Consider the following 18,085-nt stretch of genomic DNA (forward strand, 5'->3'; position numbering starts at 1 on the left):
AAAGATTATTAATAATAATCATAATAATCATCATAAAATCACTTTCAACTCTATTATTATTTTTACACTTTGAAAACAACTAATCCCCTGTGTTTACTTTTAGATACAGATCTATTCATCCAGTCATTAGGAGGCCAGTCTAATGACAGCTATTCCACACTGCTGGTTAGCTTAGTTTATCAGATAGAGTCAGGCGCCGTTATAGACCCACCATGTTGTTTTGTTTTGACTACAAGCTGCCCCGCAATACACCGTTTTCTTTCAAATTCTCAGACTGACTGCCTGTAAGGGGAATCGGGATTTAAATTGTGGGTGGGTCACTTACTTACTTAATCGTAAGCAGGCCAAATTATTAAAATTGAGGTGGGAAAATGTGCTGGTTAAGGCAATAACATGGAGCCCTCATACGACAAACGCCCCAACTGATGCCCTGTCACCACGCACACACGCAACAGTTACACCCCTGTTGATCCCAGAGGCCTGCGTATACAGTGGCGACTTAGGATCTGATCCAGACCAGCTGGGATTGGCTCAAACTTTGGATGATGTTCTCCTCCCCTGGTCAACAAGTATAAAGTATAAGTATAAATGTATATTTAGTTGTAATGTTCTTTAGGTCAACAAGTGTAAATTGATTGCATAGTTTATCTCATATGCAACGGGGAACATAAAACCTCATTCATAGTCACTGTTCCTAAAAGATGATGGTTCATAGGGCAATTTGTCGTGTGTTGCGGACCTCTGACTTTTCTAAGCGCTGTAATCGGAGGGCTTGAACCGCGCATCCAAGTCACAGATTTGATTGGAGGACTTCAGATGACGTCACACATGCTGTTTCTAACTCCTGCTCTCTTGTTGTTGTTGTTGTTGTTCTTTCGGTCAAGGTAGACCGCCTTTGTGGAGAGGTTGTGTGAGCGAGTCCGCCTGCACGAACATGTAGGTGACCCCTCCACACAGGGGCACGGCGATGAATGTAAACGGCGTTCCATCGCCTCCTTCCTCCAACGCCTTCTCTTTGAAAGGTATGGCAAACTGATTACATTATTCTCCACTTCCTCAAGAAACAGCAGCTCTGCATCGGCCATGCTCCGCTAATAACAACATGGAGATTCTTTCCTCTGGATCTGCAGTTTTTCGATACGTTTTGTGTCCAGTGTGTCCCCCTGCCATCGAGGACAACGTCGGCTATGGCCAAACGGCAACTATAAAAGGACAAGGCTGTGTGTAAATACGGTCCGCCCACTTTACCTAAGACGCATCATTCCTGTTGTTGGGGATATGAAAGCACATTTAACGCTGTGTAACTGGAAACACCTTGATAAGCGCCTGCCTTTTCTCTCTGTTATTTCCTTGTTTCGGCCCCGCCGTTTCCTTTGCTTTTTTGATGTGTCTCAGTTTTGGCATCTGTCTGCTTTGAGTAATTCTTTGCCTGAAGTTATTTTCAGATAATCGGTGGTGAGGCTGCCTCTCTGGTGGCGGGGTCAGGGTTGGTACAAAACAGTTGTTCCCTTGTTTATGCTGTGAGGGTCTGATGCCTTAGTAGTCTGGTGGCCTGGGACAGAAGGCTTGTATACCTTTGGGGCTGAGGTCCATGCCATCCACATAAAAGGGCCCATTTCTCAGGGCTATTTCCTGGAGTATGATGCCAAAGCTGTACACGTCACCCTTCTGGGTCCCCAGGGGAGGGTGACGGTCGTATATCAGCAGCTCCGGAGCCGTCCACAGCTTCTCTGGAAACACACACACACACACACACACACACACAATGAAACATGCACACACATGCATTTACAAATATAAACACAAATATTAACAGACACACACAAATATAAAGACACACACGCACACACAATCAAACACACACACGTTCCCACACACACACACAAATGTAAAGACAGACACACATAGACACACAATGACACACGGTATAACAAGTATAAACACAGACACACAAACACACACAATCACTGGCCAAGACATACACAGAGGCAGAGATTCAAAAACACACACACGCACACACAAACACACACACGCAGACATACACACACAAACACACACACACATACATTCATATACACACGTGCATATGTAAACATGTTTACACAAGCTACTATCTGACAGCTTGAGTCAACTTACTTGCATAAAGTGCATGTGAGTCATCGTTCTCACTGGAGAAGCGGAAGCTAGCCAGGCCATAATCCGTGATTTTCAAAACAAATCGGCTGTCCACCACGCAATTAGATGACTTCAGATTTCCATGGCAGCCTATGTAGCTGTTGTGGAGATAGTTCATACCCTGGCATAGAGGAGGAGAATTTTAATGAATCGCTTACACTGCATACTTTTTTTTTTCAGCACCAACTCATGAGCACACACACTCAAACACACACACACACACACAAAAATAAAACACTGAAACACACACCTACACGTGTGGTGATTGTGTGATGTGTGATGACGGATAAAAGACTGGCGGAAGCATGCAGTTCATTCTGAATGTGATTTATAGCACACCATTAATGTGTTTTTTATTATGGTGGGATGTCACGTTTAACGTTTAATCCTTTGTGTGAACGATTCTCACCAAAGCTTTACAATCGAGTGATCATTGTGGTGTGGTGATTCAATTGCACTGCCGTGTCGCATGCCTGGTTTTACACAAGGTTTATCCAAGAGACAGATGTCGTGGTAAAAAAAGAGGCTGCTTTGAAAGGAAGACTAAACATTTGTCTTTGCACCAAGATGGATTAACTTCAACATCCAGGACTTCGATGTTTGTGAAGAAGGATGTTCCTGTCTGATGTTGTCAACATGCTTGCATGAGAAAAAGCAACAATTGAGGACATGATTTTTTCATAGAACATTTATTGCTCCTCTATTCTCCCACAAGTTGTGCTATTAATTACAACTAGGGAGACTTTTCCTTATACAGTATATTGCCGTAACTCAAGCCTTCTCCAGTAGGCAGGCCTCTGCATGTAGTTTGCAAGTACCTTAAATGTAATTTCTCAACATTACTAACAACTACAACGATTACGTCCAGGAACTCTCGTAGATGCGTCTGAATGACTGGTTTGTTCTAGCGTCCGTTCCCTGGGTGAGTGTACGTACCTTCACCACGTCGTTGATCAGGGAGTATCGGAACATCCAGTCCAGGTTAATGCTCTCATTCTCCAGAATGTCCTGCAAGGAAAAACACCAAACAAAACCATGTCACACAACTAAACATGGTGGAACATTATCTAGTAAAGCACGAATGCATTTCTGGAATTGTAATCATTCATCCAGTTAAATTGTAAATTATTAAAACCAGGATATTGAGAACATTTGTAACTTTAAAAAATTATAGTGATAACGGTTCCACATGATATTTTGGTACGTTTTTATCACTCTTCCCTTTTTCCGTTCCTTATATGGCCAGTTACTCATGGTACAGGGGTAAAACGATTTTTATTTCCCCCAGTGAATTTTAAGTGATAGACAATATCTACTTTCTGGTATCTGTATTTGACTTTATTTGGACTCGTCACTACTTCAACAAACAATCTCAACTTTTGAGTCCCCATAATTCCTGGAAAGGTCACCTGCCAACGCTGTGTTACTTTGACAAACGCAATTTAAGATATGTTCCATCACACAAACACACAGACACACATACACATGCACACTTACACACACATTCACACACACAAACACACACACACAAGCACACACACACACACCCACACACACACACATACACACACTGCCTGAAGGGAAAAAGAAAAAATGTTTTAGAGATACGGCAACATGTTAGATGAAGATAAGCAGAGAAGAGCTCATTGGATTGTTATTGGTTGGTGTGAAGGGGAGAAGAGATGCCAGGTGGGATGAATGGAAACGGGGGATGGACTGATTATGGATAGATAGGTGGATGGAAGATGGAACGATATTATATTAATGATGAATTAACTACAGAATTATTATGAATAATTGCTAGTCTCTTTTATTCTAAATTATATCCAGGGTTTTTTGTTACGTTGGTTGATTCTGACTGTACACCATCTCAGTACTTTGAAAAGGGCATCAATGCATTGCTCTGAAACATTATAATTATCATGAATGGACAGATTTTTTTATAAATGGTTGGCTTCAGAGCCAAAGACAACCAAACCGAGAAATCAATCCCCTGGTGATCAGGACACAGAAGCAGAACAGCGGATCCCACCTGCAGACTTCCCCTTGGACAGTACTCGGTGACGATGCAGATGTTGGGCGGGTCGATGCAGGCTCCGATGAACCTCGTCAGGTGGTTGAACTGAACGTCGCGCATCTAAAAATAACACCAAACACCAGCGTGAGTGCGGCGCTGTCTCTCCTCCTCTCTCCTCTCTCCAACACTGAACTGAACGGAGAGGAGGACCCAGACGACACGCTTCGGAGATAAAATCAAGAGTTATTTCAATCCTCATCAGAATGGTCTATTTGCGGGGGAGACCGGGTTGGCACAGTGTCTTTTCTATGTGTTGAGAAGCATTCCTGTATAGGGCACCTCGCTGACACCAGTGCCTGTGAATAAATTGCCCTTGGAGGTTATGAATGAGCCAGTGTGCTACAACGGCGGGTCGGAGAAGAAAAAAAGTCTGAGGTGTTTAGAGGACGTACAAGGGGTAATATTAGAGCAGGGGCCGGCAAAACATGTTTGGGGGGGGGAAGAAAGAAGAAAAAAAAGAGTGCACGGAAAAGTGTTCACCGATTCCACGCTCTGTTTTCAGGACGTTGGACCACGTCCAATTTCGGATTTAAAAGAAACGTTTGACGCGTTGTTTTTCAAGAGACGGCGAAAACAAATAAAGGCCGATGCGAAAGGATGCATATGCCGTTGAGAACCATATAAGGTCAGCGGCGTCTAGGGCAAATGTAAACAGACTCTATAGCAGCCTGTCTGAAGCAACGTGTCTAAAACAGCTTGCAGAGAAACCTCAACACTGTGTGTTTTTACTTTGGACCGGATTCAGGAAGGTAGCGGGAGAGAGAGAGAGAGAGAGAGAGAGATAGAGAGAGAGAAAGAGAGAGAGAGAGAGAGAGAGAGAGAGAGAGGGAGAGATGTAGAGAGAGAGGGAGAGAGGGAGAGAGAGAGAGAAAGAGAGAGAGAGAGAGAGAGAGAGAGAGAGAGAGCGAGAGAGGGAGAGATGTAGAGAGAGAGGGAGAGAGAGAGGTAGAGAGACAGCTGCTCTCACACCAACAGACCAGGGAGTTATGCGCTCCTGTTTCGCAGCTCAGGGAGAAGTTGGCCTATACCTTTGGCCTATATAATTTCCCCTGCTGAAACGCCAGCGAGAGGAGACGGCAGGGGGGAGAGGAGCAGGAGGAGAGAGAGACGCTGGAAGACAAGTGGTTAAGTTTCCGTTGGCAGGGGCTCCTCTTCCCCATCTGGTTGGCTTTTTCACGAGCTGCGGTCTAACAGCCGATCAGGGCTCCGGGGTTGTAGGGAAGATGCCAGCTCTGACTTCTGTCTCTCTCTGTCTCTCTCTCTGTCTCTCTCTCTGTCTCTCTCTCTCTCTCACCCTTTTCTCTCTATCTCTCCCCCTCTCTCCATCCCTCTCCCTCCCTTTCCCCTTCACTCTCTCCCGCTACCTCTCTTTCCCCCTTCTCCCCACCCTCTCTCTGTCTCTCTCTCTCTCCCTCTCTCTGTCTCTCTCTCTCTCTCTCTCTCTCTCTCTCTCGCTCTCTCTTTCTCTCCTCTCTCTCTCTTTTTTGAGTGATTGACAACCGGCCCAGAGGCCAGGAAAGCGACCCCAAGAAATGTTTCAGATGAATGTAAGACAGTGCAGGATTCCGGGAAGAGAGAGAGAGCATGGCATAGAGTGAGGGAAAGGGACCCTACGGGTCGGTAAAACATATACAGGTCAAAACAGAAGAGGGAAGTTAATATATGTAATATATATATATATGTATATATGCATTTGATACTAAACTGAAATATGAAAAAAGAGGGGGAAAAGGATATATGCATTATGTCGGTGAGGATTTGCACATTTTGAAAAATTTCCAGTCCTTCGGTTCTATAATTGGAGCATGTTTCCATTCTACATTATCCCATCGATTCCATGTTTTCCCTCCCAGTAGCTTCTTATCACTGATCAGGGTGCCTTTGAGGAAGTAAGGCAGCGTTTTCAGCAGGCAGCCTTGATGGGGCTCTCTCTGGTAGGTTAACCCTTAGCAGTAAGGCACATGTTTCCAGTAATGAGCCATATCCTGCACTGGTCTCGATAAACAGACTTATAATGAGCTGCTTCCTCCGTCCTTTTTAAACAGGTCGTTGATCTGGTGTGAAGTCATTAAAACATGTCCTTCCCCATCTTCCGGAAGATGTGAAAAGTGACTTGTTTTTTATCGTCCATTGGTGGTGAAAATAAATTAGAAATAGTTCCCAGCTGTCGTTTGTTCTTTGCCGTCAACATTTTAAGAACAATGCCCTCACGATACTGACAATAGTATAGTGTTATATTGTCATAGCCATACATAAATAAGTCAGTAACGTACACAATTATATATAATTATATCATATAACAGTTATATCTTGCCTCATAGCTCCACACAAATAAGCAAAATGAACAAACATCAGAAATGGAGATCCAAATTGTGTGTGAGTTTGTTCAGTTTTTTGGGCACGTCCAAAAAGGGCAACACCAGCATTGAATGTGTAGCATTTTAGCATACATGCATACATTCACCGATATAGATATAGATAGATAGATGTAGATATATATAGAAAGATAAATATTTTTCATAGTTATAGAAAACAGATTTTATAAACAAGGATGCACTACATGTAAAACGAAACATACAGCCAAGCCCACCATACAGTCCAAACAGACCTTGATGTTAGGAGAACTTACGTGTTTGAGCTCGAACAACACTTGTCTAGTCAGTTCTATCCGCTTTTTGTTCACATGCTTGATGGCCACCAGATTTCCCTGTGTGATAAAAGGACAAATAATGTTTTCAGCACACAATGCAAGATGAAATAGCCATGGAGTTTCAGACAACAATCCCTGACAGATAAACAACCGTTCACACAACAGTGATAAACATTTGCATACAACATGTTTTTTAACAGTCTTTCTTTGTGATCACATGCAACATAGATGAGTCCTCTTTATGCTAAAGTTCCTTTCGTCTTACTGTGACTTTTTTCCTTTCTTGTCTTTGAATGATACTGTATTATTGGAAACGTTAACGTTTTTAGTCTGTTACCATTTTATATTTTTTTAACCATATACTGAAATGTCCTGACTCTGAGCTTTTGAGACTGCTGAGGAGGGTATCATGAATTCAAAAGCGTATGGTTATCTTCATCGATACCTTGTGAAATGTCATATGATTATCATGATAATAAATGTTTCCATCTGTACTCACTACCTGGTGCTAGATGTCTGCGGGGCAGGATTATATCTGGTCAATGTGCTGACGTTATCGCAGGCTTTACTTCAACATGTGGTCTATAATGCCCCTTAGCCTGTTCCAGGAACCTTGCAGACTCCAGATTCGGCAGTGTTTATTTGACGTTATGTTTAAATCTACCATTTATATAATTCAGTGCGTAAACTTGATATAAGCCATTACCATGGAATACGCATACACTGGGCTGTCTGTCTCCGTCACGCAGCGCTCACTTAATTTGTTGCTGTAGTTACTGTTATCCTTGATTTAATTACTGTCTGTTTTGCAGAGGTACATCCAGCCAATGTAATCTTCTGCATCCCAAGTGACCGTAATCCAGAATTAATGGGCGTCTGTGTTTGGCAGTCTCCTATCTTACCCATCCTACCATACTGTGCACAGACACTGAAAGTGACAAGTCCAGGAGAATCTCACAGCTAATATTTATTTCTTGAATCCATTAAGTAATACCTGTATAGATTCATAAATTCAAAATAAAGTCAATACAAACACAAAATGGCAGTCTAATTCGCCCAGCAGTATAACTGTCGATTTTTTAAATGGTTACAATCCCCATAGAAGCAAATCATAAAGATAATGTTATAGATGTGTTTTATGTTTTATATCTAGAGCCTTATCATATAGGCAGGACAATGTTCAATTTACAGAGATTAACTGATGGCTACAATCATTTGGTAAATAGATTTTTATTGGAACATTTGAGCTGAAAAGGAACGTATGGATTACAAATGTGATGTATTTAGCTGCTACACATCACCAGCATTAACATGTACATACATTAATGACACAAACAACCTCCTTCTTGTTGAGAAGAGAGATTACGAGCAACAAGTTAACAATGTGGTCCAGACTGGGTGGTGGGAGGGAATAATACATTTGATTTAAAAGCCTCCAACTCCACTCGCCCACTCTTTCGCTGCCCCTCTCTCTGCCCCTTGCTCTCTCCCTCTTCCACTCTCGCTTTCGTTCTGTCCATATGTCTTGCTCTCGCTGAGTATGTTGGTCTGTCTATTTCTATGGATTCATCACGCTTTTGTGCGCTGTTTCCCTCCTGTTTTCTCCTCTCCCACTCTTCATGAATATCTACTCTTGTTTCTGCCTCCTTATCCTTTCGCTCCGTCCTACCTGCCTCTCTCTCTTTCTTTTCAGAACCTCTCTCTCCGTTCTATCTCTCCTCTCCGTTCTCTTTTTTCCTATCTCTCCTTCTCCCTCTCTTTTGTCCTATCTCTTTCTTTCATTCTATCTATTTTGTCCTATCTGTCTCTCTCCCTCTCTCTCTTTTCCTATCTTTCTCTCTTTATCTCTCTTTCATCCTATCAGTTTTTTTCTTATTCTCTCTCTCTCATTCTCTCTCTTTTGTCCTATCTCTCTCTCTCATTTTCTCTGTCTCTCTTTGTCCTCTCTCTCTCTCTCTCTCTCTCATTCTCTCTCTCTCTTATTTGTCCTCTCTCTCTCTCCCTCTGAATCTCCTCCGCCTGCGGTGCTTGTGTGTGTGCACATGTGTGGGTGGCAAAAGGAGTGAGCGGGCGCAGGAGTCGAAAATGTCAGAACTCACGAAGCCTTACCTTAAAATAGCCCGTTTTTGCAAACAGTTGATATTTTCCATGGGCAGTTATCAGCGAGCCATAGCTGGAACCTCTCTGGACGGGTGAAAGGGGGCAAGGAGGAAAGTGCCAGTTAGCCACAAGACGCTCGCTGGAAGAGGCTCTGTAAGAGCACATATCAAGTGTGCTATAACAGAGTAAATGTACAGTGTTTTTACGTTATTTAATAGAAGAATGCAAGATAAACTCGGCGGGTCTTCCCGTTTGCAGGGGTGGCATCCGAGACAAGCTAGGACCGTAATGTGTGTTGCCTGTGAGGTGTGTTTTTCTAGACGTTTGTTTCATGGTATAATTGCTCAAAGTCCTTGAGCTGATATCTGCAGTGTGCTCACAGAGGGGAAAGAAATGACTAAATATTTAAGTGGACGAACGAAGCAGACGTCTCCACATTTGTATAGGATGCGAATATTGGCAACAATTTAACGGTTGCTGGAAAATACACCAGTGTGGAAAATTGCTGTTCTCCACAGTATTATCCCCAAGATTGAAAAAATGAGACTATACTGAAAAAAGGATTTTATATGGGCCTTCATATATTTAACATGCATACGAGCGTCCAAAAATGCACACCATTTTCATTATAGTTTTCAAATATATATATAAATATATATATATAAAGCCACATTTGTAAGTGTGTAAAGGAGCTTGGCCAGAACAGGGCTTATTTTACCAATCATTTAATATGTGTCAGCCACCACAAGCCCCGACTCCATCACTAGACCGCTGGGAAGGCTCTGAAAAATGTGCAAGCCAACAAAGCATTCAGACAGTCTGACTGTCTGGCTCTTAACTTTTTGTCCTTATTTGTCCTGTCATCTCTATTCCTGATCTTCATATTAGTGAAGCCAATACCAAAAAAAAACGTACAGACAATTTACGATTGTCATTTCACATGTTGCATGGCGGTGATCACCGACCGAGCGCCTGCTACCCCAAGACCTCTCTGCCAGGCCTTCCTAATCCCAGAGAGGGGCCGGGGGTGGAACTTGCCAGCACAACTTGTTAAGCACACGTTAGGACCGACGCCAGAGCTACTGATGGAATAAACAAAACAAAACAGAAACCGCTGCAAGCAATAAGCTGAACATCATGAAGAAAACGGCGTCGAGGGCTGCCAACCTATTACAGCGTGAGGTCATCGTGAATGAACGCATACATCTGGAGCAGTTTGATGTTACACAAACAAGGTATTGAGTTATGGACGTCGAACCTCTAGGTGTGACATTACACATTCACATTTTCCAGGTGTAAAATATAAACAACGACAAATCTAGTCTCACGGGCTGTGATGGCAAAAAACGCAGTTTCGAATTAATTTGAAACATAACGTGTCATAAAATATTATATAATGCATTAAATATTAAGCACAGAGTGTATTCAGGACAAGCGTTAATCCACGTATGGCAGGTAAAGATAGGGATATAGCGGTGTAGATAAGGGACAGCCATCATGCATACAAGCAAAGCTGATCCACGTAAGCTGAAATCCAGAACCCTTGAGCAGGGAGTTAAACACAGCCCATATCACCCATTCATAAGCCTTGGATAAGTCGTGCATTGAATGGCCATACTAGTCTTTGTTGTCGTCAGTTCAACACAGCATAGCGCTCAGCACTCTATCTTGCCTCCTATAAAATGACACATTACAAAGTTAAAGTAAAACTAATAAGCGTAAGACAAATGATAATAGAAATGTCCGGAGCTTCTGCTAAATTGACAAAAACAAGCAACCCAGCTGTTGTGTGTTAGCTGCCTGCTGCAGGCTTTTTATGAGGGCGACAAATATTAATATCATAAAAGTATTTCACTTCAATGAAGAATGATGAATTTTCTTCCAAAAGATTCGGATCCAGGCCAACTTTTTCGAGTGCACATTAAGAAGATAACACGACTATGGAAAAGAGGAAACCAGAGAGGATTGGAGAGAGATCTCCAATATTTCCATCTGAACCCCATCTACAGGAACTGTTTAAGGGCTCATACATGCCAGCATGCTCCAGTTGGCTCTGAGCCCCTGGACAGGGGAGGGTAGGTACCTGTGAGAGGGTGAGGCGGCTGCCCGCCCGCTTGTGGTACTTGTTGGGGCTCTCGAACTGCAGGTCCTCCCACTTTATCCTCCACAGCATCCCAGCCAGCTCCTTCTCAAGCTTCAGCTTCCTTCAGGAGGACACAACAGTCAGATTAAGGAGATCAGGGATGATCAAAGACTACAACAATCAAAGACTACAAAAGGCATTTTGTAAAAATAAAAGTAAACATTACAACAGAACTTTTGTGACACAACATATTCTGCTTCATGGCGATTAGACATTTTGAAGTTGCGGACAGTAATGTTTATGTCACAATGATTTTCATAAAGATGAATGAGCTACGGAACGTCTGCAGGCTGGGGTTATCCTGGGCGGATGTCACCGTTTAATTTGAGTAAATATACAGGCTTCTGTTTTCAAAAACAATATTGGATCTGGCTTTGATTGGATAATGCAATCGCATTCTCACTCAGTTACATGCTTCCTCCTCCCTGTAGTTATCCAGATATCCTTATGCGAAGTCAGTATTGTGTGTTTGTCTGTGTGTGTGTGTGTTTGTTCATTTGTATGTGTGTGTCTGAATATATTTGTGCTTGTGTGTGTGTGTGCAAAGACGTATCATATGCACATACATCAACCTTGTGCACATACACCGAACTGTCTTCAAACAAATAAACCAACACAAGTAGACAGGCAGACGGACAAACAGTCAGAGAGAAGGTCAGAGAGAGACAAAGAGAGACAGAGACAGAGAGAGAGAGAGAGAGAGAGAGAGAGAGAGAGAGAGAGAGAGAGAGAGAGAGAGAGACCATACCAACAGCACCATCACATCTGGTAAAGATCTCAGTGGAAATGCTCTTCGTTCCCATGCACTGATTTACCGTACGACTCGACCTCAAGCCATCTCTTCATGCAGTCGAATAATTGTGTGGGAGCAGCGCACATATAAAGGGAGAGGGTCGGTGGTGGTGGTGGTGGTGGTGGCAGCGGATTTGTTTTTCGTGAAGAAAATATTTGAAAAGAGGAACCGGGAACAGTGCGCACGGCATTCCAGGCCGGTTGAAAGGTGTAAAACACTTCCAGATGCCTGCAGGAAATGATTGCAGCGTTAGCATATCACCGTGTTTTAGCCTTCAGCTGAACCAACCCTCTTTGGCCCCCCGAAATGTGGCTCTCGTTGGTTTCTTTAGAGATAGAGATAGAGAGAGAGAGAGAGAGGGAGAGATAGAGAGAGAAAGGGAGTCTCCCAAGTCCCAACTGATCAGCGTCTAACCCATGCAGGATGTCCCCGCTTGTTTGTGCCTGCTAACACTCCTGACCGCCGTGCCGACGGCAGGGGAATGGAAACTTCTCAGTGTGGCTGCGAGCCTTTGGTGACCTTTGACTGCAGGAAATACTGTTAAACCCGCAGTTCTGCACACATGCACACAAACAAAAAAACAAACAGACCTGCTCCCCAGACCTGAGGCAGGTCTGTTTCTTTGTTTGTGTGCATGTTTGTTTGGGGGGGGGGGGGGGGGGGGGGGTGAATGTGTGTGTGAGAAAAAAAAAAAAAGGGGCAATTTTTCTATTTAAAGCCCCCCGTTTGGAGGGCTGTGGCAGCGTGAGTGTGGGGCTCCACACTGGGGCTATTGTTTCATACGTCCCATATGTGAATACCTCCGCTGGACCAAGCCCACCATTAAAAACAACAGAGGCACACTCTGCCCCGCTTAGTGCCTGCTGCTGCACCCCCCGAGTCTGAAACGCAAGTCAATGGAGTCAATCTTCATTAGACGGACAGAGGCGCGGAGACGGAGAGACGGAGGAGGGACGGCGAGAGAGAGAACGAGAGAAAAAGAGAGCAAGAGAGCGAGAGGCAGGCGCCCAAGAGATTAAATAAATGACGTGCGGTGGGAACATATGAAAGAGTTCTTCCATGGTTTATGACAAACAGTACGCTTTATTCGATTTTGACACAATCAGCACTTGAGGAAGAAGCCGTTCACTGTGGCATATTTGAGGGGAACATTTCAACTGGATTCTTTTACTGACCAAAAACAATATTATAACAAAATAAAACACTTTTGCCTGGCACAGAATGTATATATAGATATCTTTCCCAACAATATGTCATCAATGTACTGCATTTGACTATCCTCTTTATACTAAACAACTTTATTTATTAGGACTTATAAATATACACTGAATTCAATGTTACACTCATAAAAACCTAGCCATTTACTGTGTTGTCTGTTACATAAATAAGCCAGTATTGCGATCCAACTAAAAACTGTATTTTAACAGGAAGAAAACAAATAAACAAATTGATTAACGAGCAAAAGTGCCACAGTAACGAAATGCATGTTGAAGAACAGATGATGTTTCCGAGGAGGCCTGATGGAAAGAAAGATGGTGGATGACATGTTTGTAAAAGTAGCACGGCAACTGAATAAAGCATGTTGTTTTCTCAAACATAGACGGCTGAAGACGCGGGAGACATCACTGATTCATGCATCGTGAGGTTAAACAAGAACAAAACTGAATTACTCAAGTTGTTTTATTTTACTTCAAAATGTAAAAAATGCACTTCTTATTTATGTTACATGTTATGTTCTAATGTATCCATCCATTCTAGTAAGAAAAGTATAGATCTATACTTTTATCCACCAGTGTAAACTACTGTATATATAAACTATATAAACATGGGAATACATTTCCATAAATAATTGCTGCAAAAAAAACAGCTGCCTCAATCCATTTTTTATATACTAGCATCTTAATGACTCGATATTTTTGAATATGGTAATCTTTGATCTATAATTAAATTCAGAGTAGAAGAATAGGTTGAACTGACCGAGATGCAGGATCAGATAATACCGCCGTACTGGCCTTGCAGATGGAACCTGCAGATAGAGCATTTGAACTGGTTTTCAGGAATCATCTCTCCCTCGAGTTGAACTTAGCATCATTTGACACTGCCAACATGCTCACTTAATCATGCACAATGAAACAAGAAGAAAGAAAAAGATCATTGTTGGTTTAATTGAATTGAATTGATTTTTACCTCAGATTTGATGGCTGCTGCTCCATTTCCCTTCAATTATTCCTCCGATCAAATTCCATTTTCACTGGGCGGCAATTAACACCTTGTTGTGTTATTACTTAATTGTACTAAATTAAATCAGATTGCCGGCGTTATGGGACAATAAATATCATTTGCAAGAATCATTATGTACATTAGTAATGCACTCTAAACAATATAGTTTCAGACATCAACAGAGAGAGTACCCTGTGTTGTTATGGTTTATAAAAACAAAGATTGTCTGCATAAAAACAGTTGTCACATTTTAAATTCGGTTGAAATGTTATACAAGTGAAATGTCTCTCAGCATGATTGGAGGGGGAAAAAATAGAAACCAATTTTCTCTGATTACGTACAGAGGCATCCATGACATTATCGAGGATTGTCGCCACCCTGCAACCTGTTTAATGTCTTAGGACATACATGATTAACAATTTGCATAATTAAAGAGGTTCTAATCTGATTCGTGGAATAATTACCACACAAGTAACCTGTGTTACTTGTGGCAAAACTATAGTTTTTGATTTATTGAAAATGCATTTATAGCTGGATGCTCTGCATTGTACATCCCCTGACCATATATTTCACACACCAATTAATAACATTTCCAAACACACATTAAAACATTTTACATGACATACTAAAACATATGACCACTCAATCACATTTAAGGAGCAAATTACGATTAAGGCGAATAATTTGCTTGAAATGTAGGCCGGTTTCTTCATGAAGTAACGAAACAGGCATTCCACTGCTTGGAAGCTCACTTGGAATCTAGCAGAGCCCGTACTTTTTTTTAAACATCGCCCGCTGTGCTGTTGCTCTGGCAACAAACATGTAAATTCCTCTGTGCCACATAGAGTTGCATGCTCCGTAAATCCTTTTACAAACACAGCTCTCTCTCTCTCTCCTTTTCCCTCTCCCTCTATCCCTCTCTCTCTCTCTCTCTCTCCCTCCCCTCCTCTCTCTATCTAGCTGTCAGTCTGTCTACCTACCAGTCAGTCAGTCAGTCCTAGTCTTCCTATACATCTTGTCTCTTGTTGAACAGATTTGTCACACCACACATGTTTCCAAGGGCTGTGCCCATACAGCAGCAGCAGCACTCACCTATAAATCAGGAAGCTGGAGATCCCAAACACGATCAGCGCTAAGCCAGAACCCACAGCGACAATCCCCAGCACTGGCAGATGACCTGCAGCCAATCAGATACAAACACATGTGTTGATATGGACCGTCTGACACACTGCTGAGAGATACCTTCGGTAAAGCCATAGTGTTATACCACGTCAAAGCCATTCAGCCATGGGTGAAGGGATTAGTCGTCAAACCCATGAAAAGCCTGACTCTGAGGCGAATCCTCGAAAATATATTCTATTAAGCTGTGTGTACCATGTTTCCATTATTCAATACCATTACGGGCCATTACCGTCTGTGTTCAAAAGCAGTGTACCTGCCAGAGTGGAGAAATCGACCGCCTGAGCGATTGCTTTGACATCTCACCATGATCTCTCTTTACCTGCCAAGCGGTCAAAACCCTCTACCGTGAGCTGCTGGCAGGTGCTCATTATGTAGCCTGACCCCCGCCTTGTGCAACAGACCCTCCCGCACCCAGAAACCAATGTTATTATACTCTTTTATACCTAAACACACAAACACATACAGATAAAGGGTATGATTCATACAGCTTGATAAAGTATTGGTCAAATGCCAATCCGCCTTGCTCTGCAAATGAGGTTTCTGCGTGATCTGTGTGTGGTAAAGTAACGGTAGTAAAACAGTGATAAAGATTGGATGGATGGGGAATGTATTTTCAGAACTAATTCCACCAGTTATGGTCTCTTAAAGCAGGCTGCTGGTAAAATGTAGAAGATTGTGTCCAGATGCCCTCTGATTATGGGATGGATTAAGATTGATTTCCTCTCCCCCTACGTTCCAGAAACACCCCATTGCTGTGGTGCTGCGATACTGGCTGGTCTGGGCTGTTCTCAGTCAGCAACATCATTACTTCAACAGAAGTTTCCTTCCTTTTCTTAGCTTGTTAAAGGCAGCAGATCAGTCTGGTATCAGTATGTATGGAAATCTCATTTGTCAGAAACACACCCCATGTCTCATCATTAATACACATCCATAACAATATATATTTTTAGATTTTTAACAAGAATTTCGACAGTTTTTCAATTGAAGAAATCAGAAAAAAACATTATATATATATTACTTCAAATAAATTCTAACTTTCCTGCCTCATTATATAACACTTCAAGCATCAATCAACTTAAATGCATGCTGAACTGTTTTGTTTATTTTCGTCAGGGACCAAGTGAGATAGAGGGCTGCACCATACCATCATTACAAGAAGGATCATCTGTGGAGAAGACACAGGGGGGGTTGTCCAGGGGTGGGCCCCCACTGGGCCAATGGATCTTCTCCGTCTGGGACCAGACGATCTCTTTGTTTGTTCCGTTGTAGTAGGCAACCAACTGTAAACACAGGGCAAACCAGCAAAACAAAACATATGATGTCTCAATTTATGCAAGGGAGTGTGTATGTACATTTCTAATGAGAACATTTCCGTAAATGCTCCATCCGCGTGGAGTGTGTGGAGGTGGTGTTGGGGTGCTGCATGCGTCCTATTGGCTGCTGGCTTGTGAACAGCGTCCCTGTGTGTCCCACTGTGAAACATGACTCTTGTGTCTCTGACCAGCGTTGTTTACCGTTTGCTCCTGCTAGACGGCTGAAGAGGTTACATTTATACACAGGTCCTTCCAAGTGGAAACCTTGCAGAGCCATCACTCCCACACAGAATATGAGGGCTGAAAATATCTGCTTCGTTTCACTTTAAACTACACAGTCCTTTTCATTCTTCTCCTCCTCTAGTGAGAAAGAAGGAAATCATCTTATGATTCCTGGGTTTTTGTGGTCAGGTAATCGGGGTATGGCTTGAGGGGTTTGGGGTTAGCTCTAAACACCTAATTTTAAACCTAAATGATCCATTCTTTATCGGAGGTCTAAAGAGCATTGATCTGTCCAGGCTATCCTGCAGACCGACAGCCTGGTACATGGACGTTGGCCTCCTTTCTCCATGGGAGAGAGCGTGGTTGCCATCAGCTTTTACTTGAGAACATGTAAAGGAATGTTGCAGTGCCTCGGTAGAGTTGGACTTGACCGAGAGCGGCTAGAACTCTGCCAAGTCCCAATAATAATGTGTCCCTGATTCCAGCCGCTGGATGGAAGTGCTCCATCCCCAAGGAAGGAATGGGACAGGGTCTGAAGCAGTCCTCCAGTGGCATAGCTTCTTCGGGGGCGTCTGCGGACAGGGAAGAGGAGGCATAGGACATGCGGAATGCAGACCTCAAACTTCTTGGAGCGCAGCAACTCTATCACAACGACGCAAACCCGTCTCAGTGTTCAGGAGTTCACCGTCAGCAAAAAGGATTGCCAAGGTTGGCACACAAGCCATGCAGAGACGGTGGATGACATCGGAAAGCGTGGAAACATGGAGGAAAATACTCAGTTTGAAGGACATGTGGTACACAGAAGCAAATCGAATCAGCTTCCTCATTAGTGCCGGCCTACAATGTGCTCCCCTTGCCAAAAAAACCTCCACTAATACAGCGTGAGCCATCCAAGCACAATACGACTGGAGACAACATTAAGTGCTGAAGCGATTCTTAGCCGCAATGGAAACCAGGAAAACAGAAGTTAATACCTTTTCCCCGCAGAACATCTAAACCAGCTTTTTTCTATTGGGATAGCTCCATGAGGGGGGGGAGCAGAGTGTGTGTGGGGACGAGGCCTGGACAGCTGGAGGAAGCTGGGGCCGAGGAAGGCTGCTGGAAGCCATGAGCAAATCGCTTGCCGTCACTTTTGAAATAGCCTCCGGCACCCTGAGGCCGGACACCGGTACTGCTGTGGAGAGGCTCTTGGAGCACTGCCCTTTGTGCA

The 18,085-nt window shown here is 43.1% G+C and overlaps 1 protein-coding gene across 1 annotated transcript in view; it reads right to left on the minus strand.

Annotated features, from left to right (window-relative positions):
• The window catches only part of npr2 (natriuretic peptide receptor 2), a 42,763-nt gene that overhangs the window by 12,052 nt on the left and 12,626 nt on the right, over nucleotides 1–18,085 (minus strand). Inside the window, 9 exon segments of the mRNA XM_079735979.1 lie at nucleotides 1,575–1,730; nucleotides 2,137–2,296; nucleotides 3,112–3,183; nucleotides 4,208–4,312; nucleotides 6,882–6,959; nucleotides 9,012–9,086; nucleotides 11,086–11,206; nucleotides 15,251–15,335; nucleotides 16,485–16,620. Of these exon segments, the coding sequence (XP_079592105.1) occupies nucleotides 1,575–1,730; nucleotides 2,137–2,296; nucleotides 3,112–3,183; nucleotides 4,208–4,312; nucleotides 6,882–6,959; nucleotides 9,012–9,086; nucleotides 11,086–11,206; nucleotides 15,251–15,335; nucleotides 16,485–16,620 (988 nt within the window).

Source organism: Pollachius pollachius (assembly GCF_949987615.1).
Source record: "Pollachius pollachius genome assembly, chromosome: 4".
Classification (NCBI taxonomy): Eukaryota; Metazoa; Chordata; class Actinopteri; order Gadiformes; family Gadidae; genus Pollachius; species Pollachius pollachius.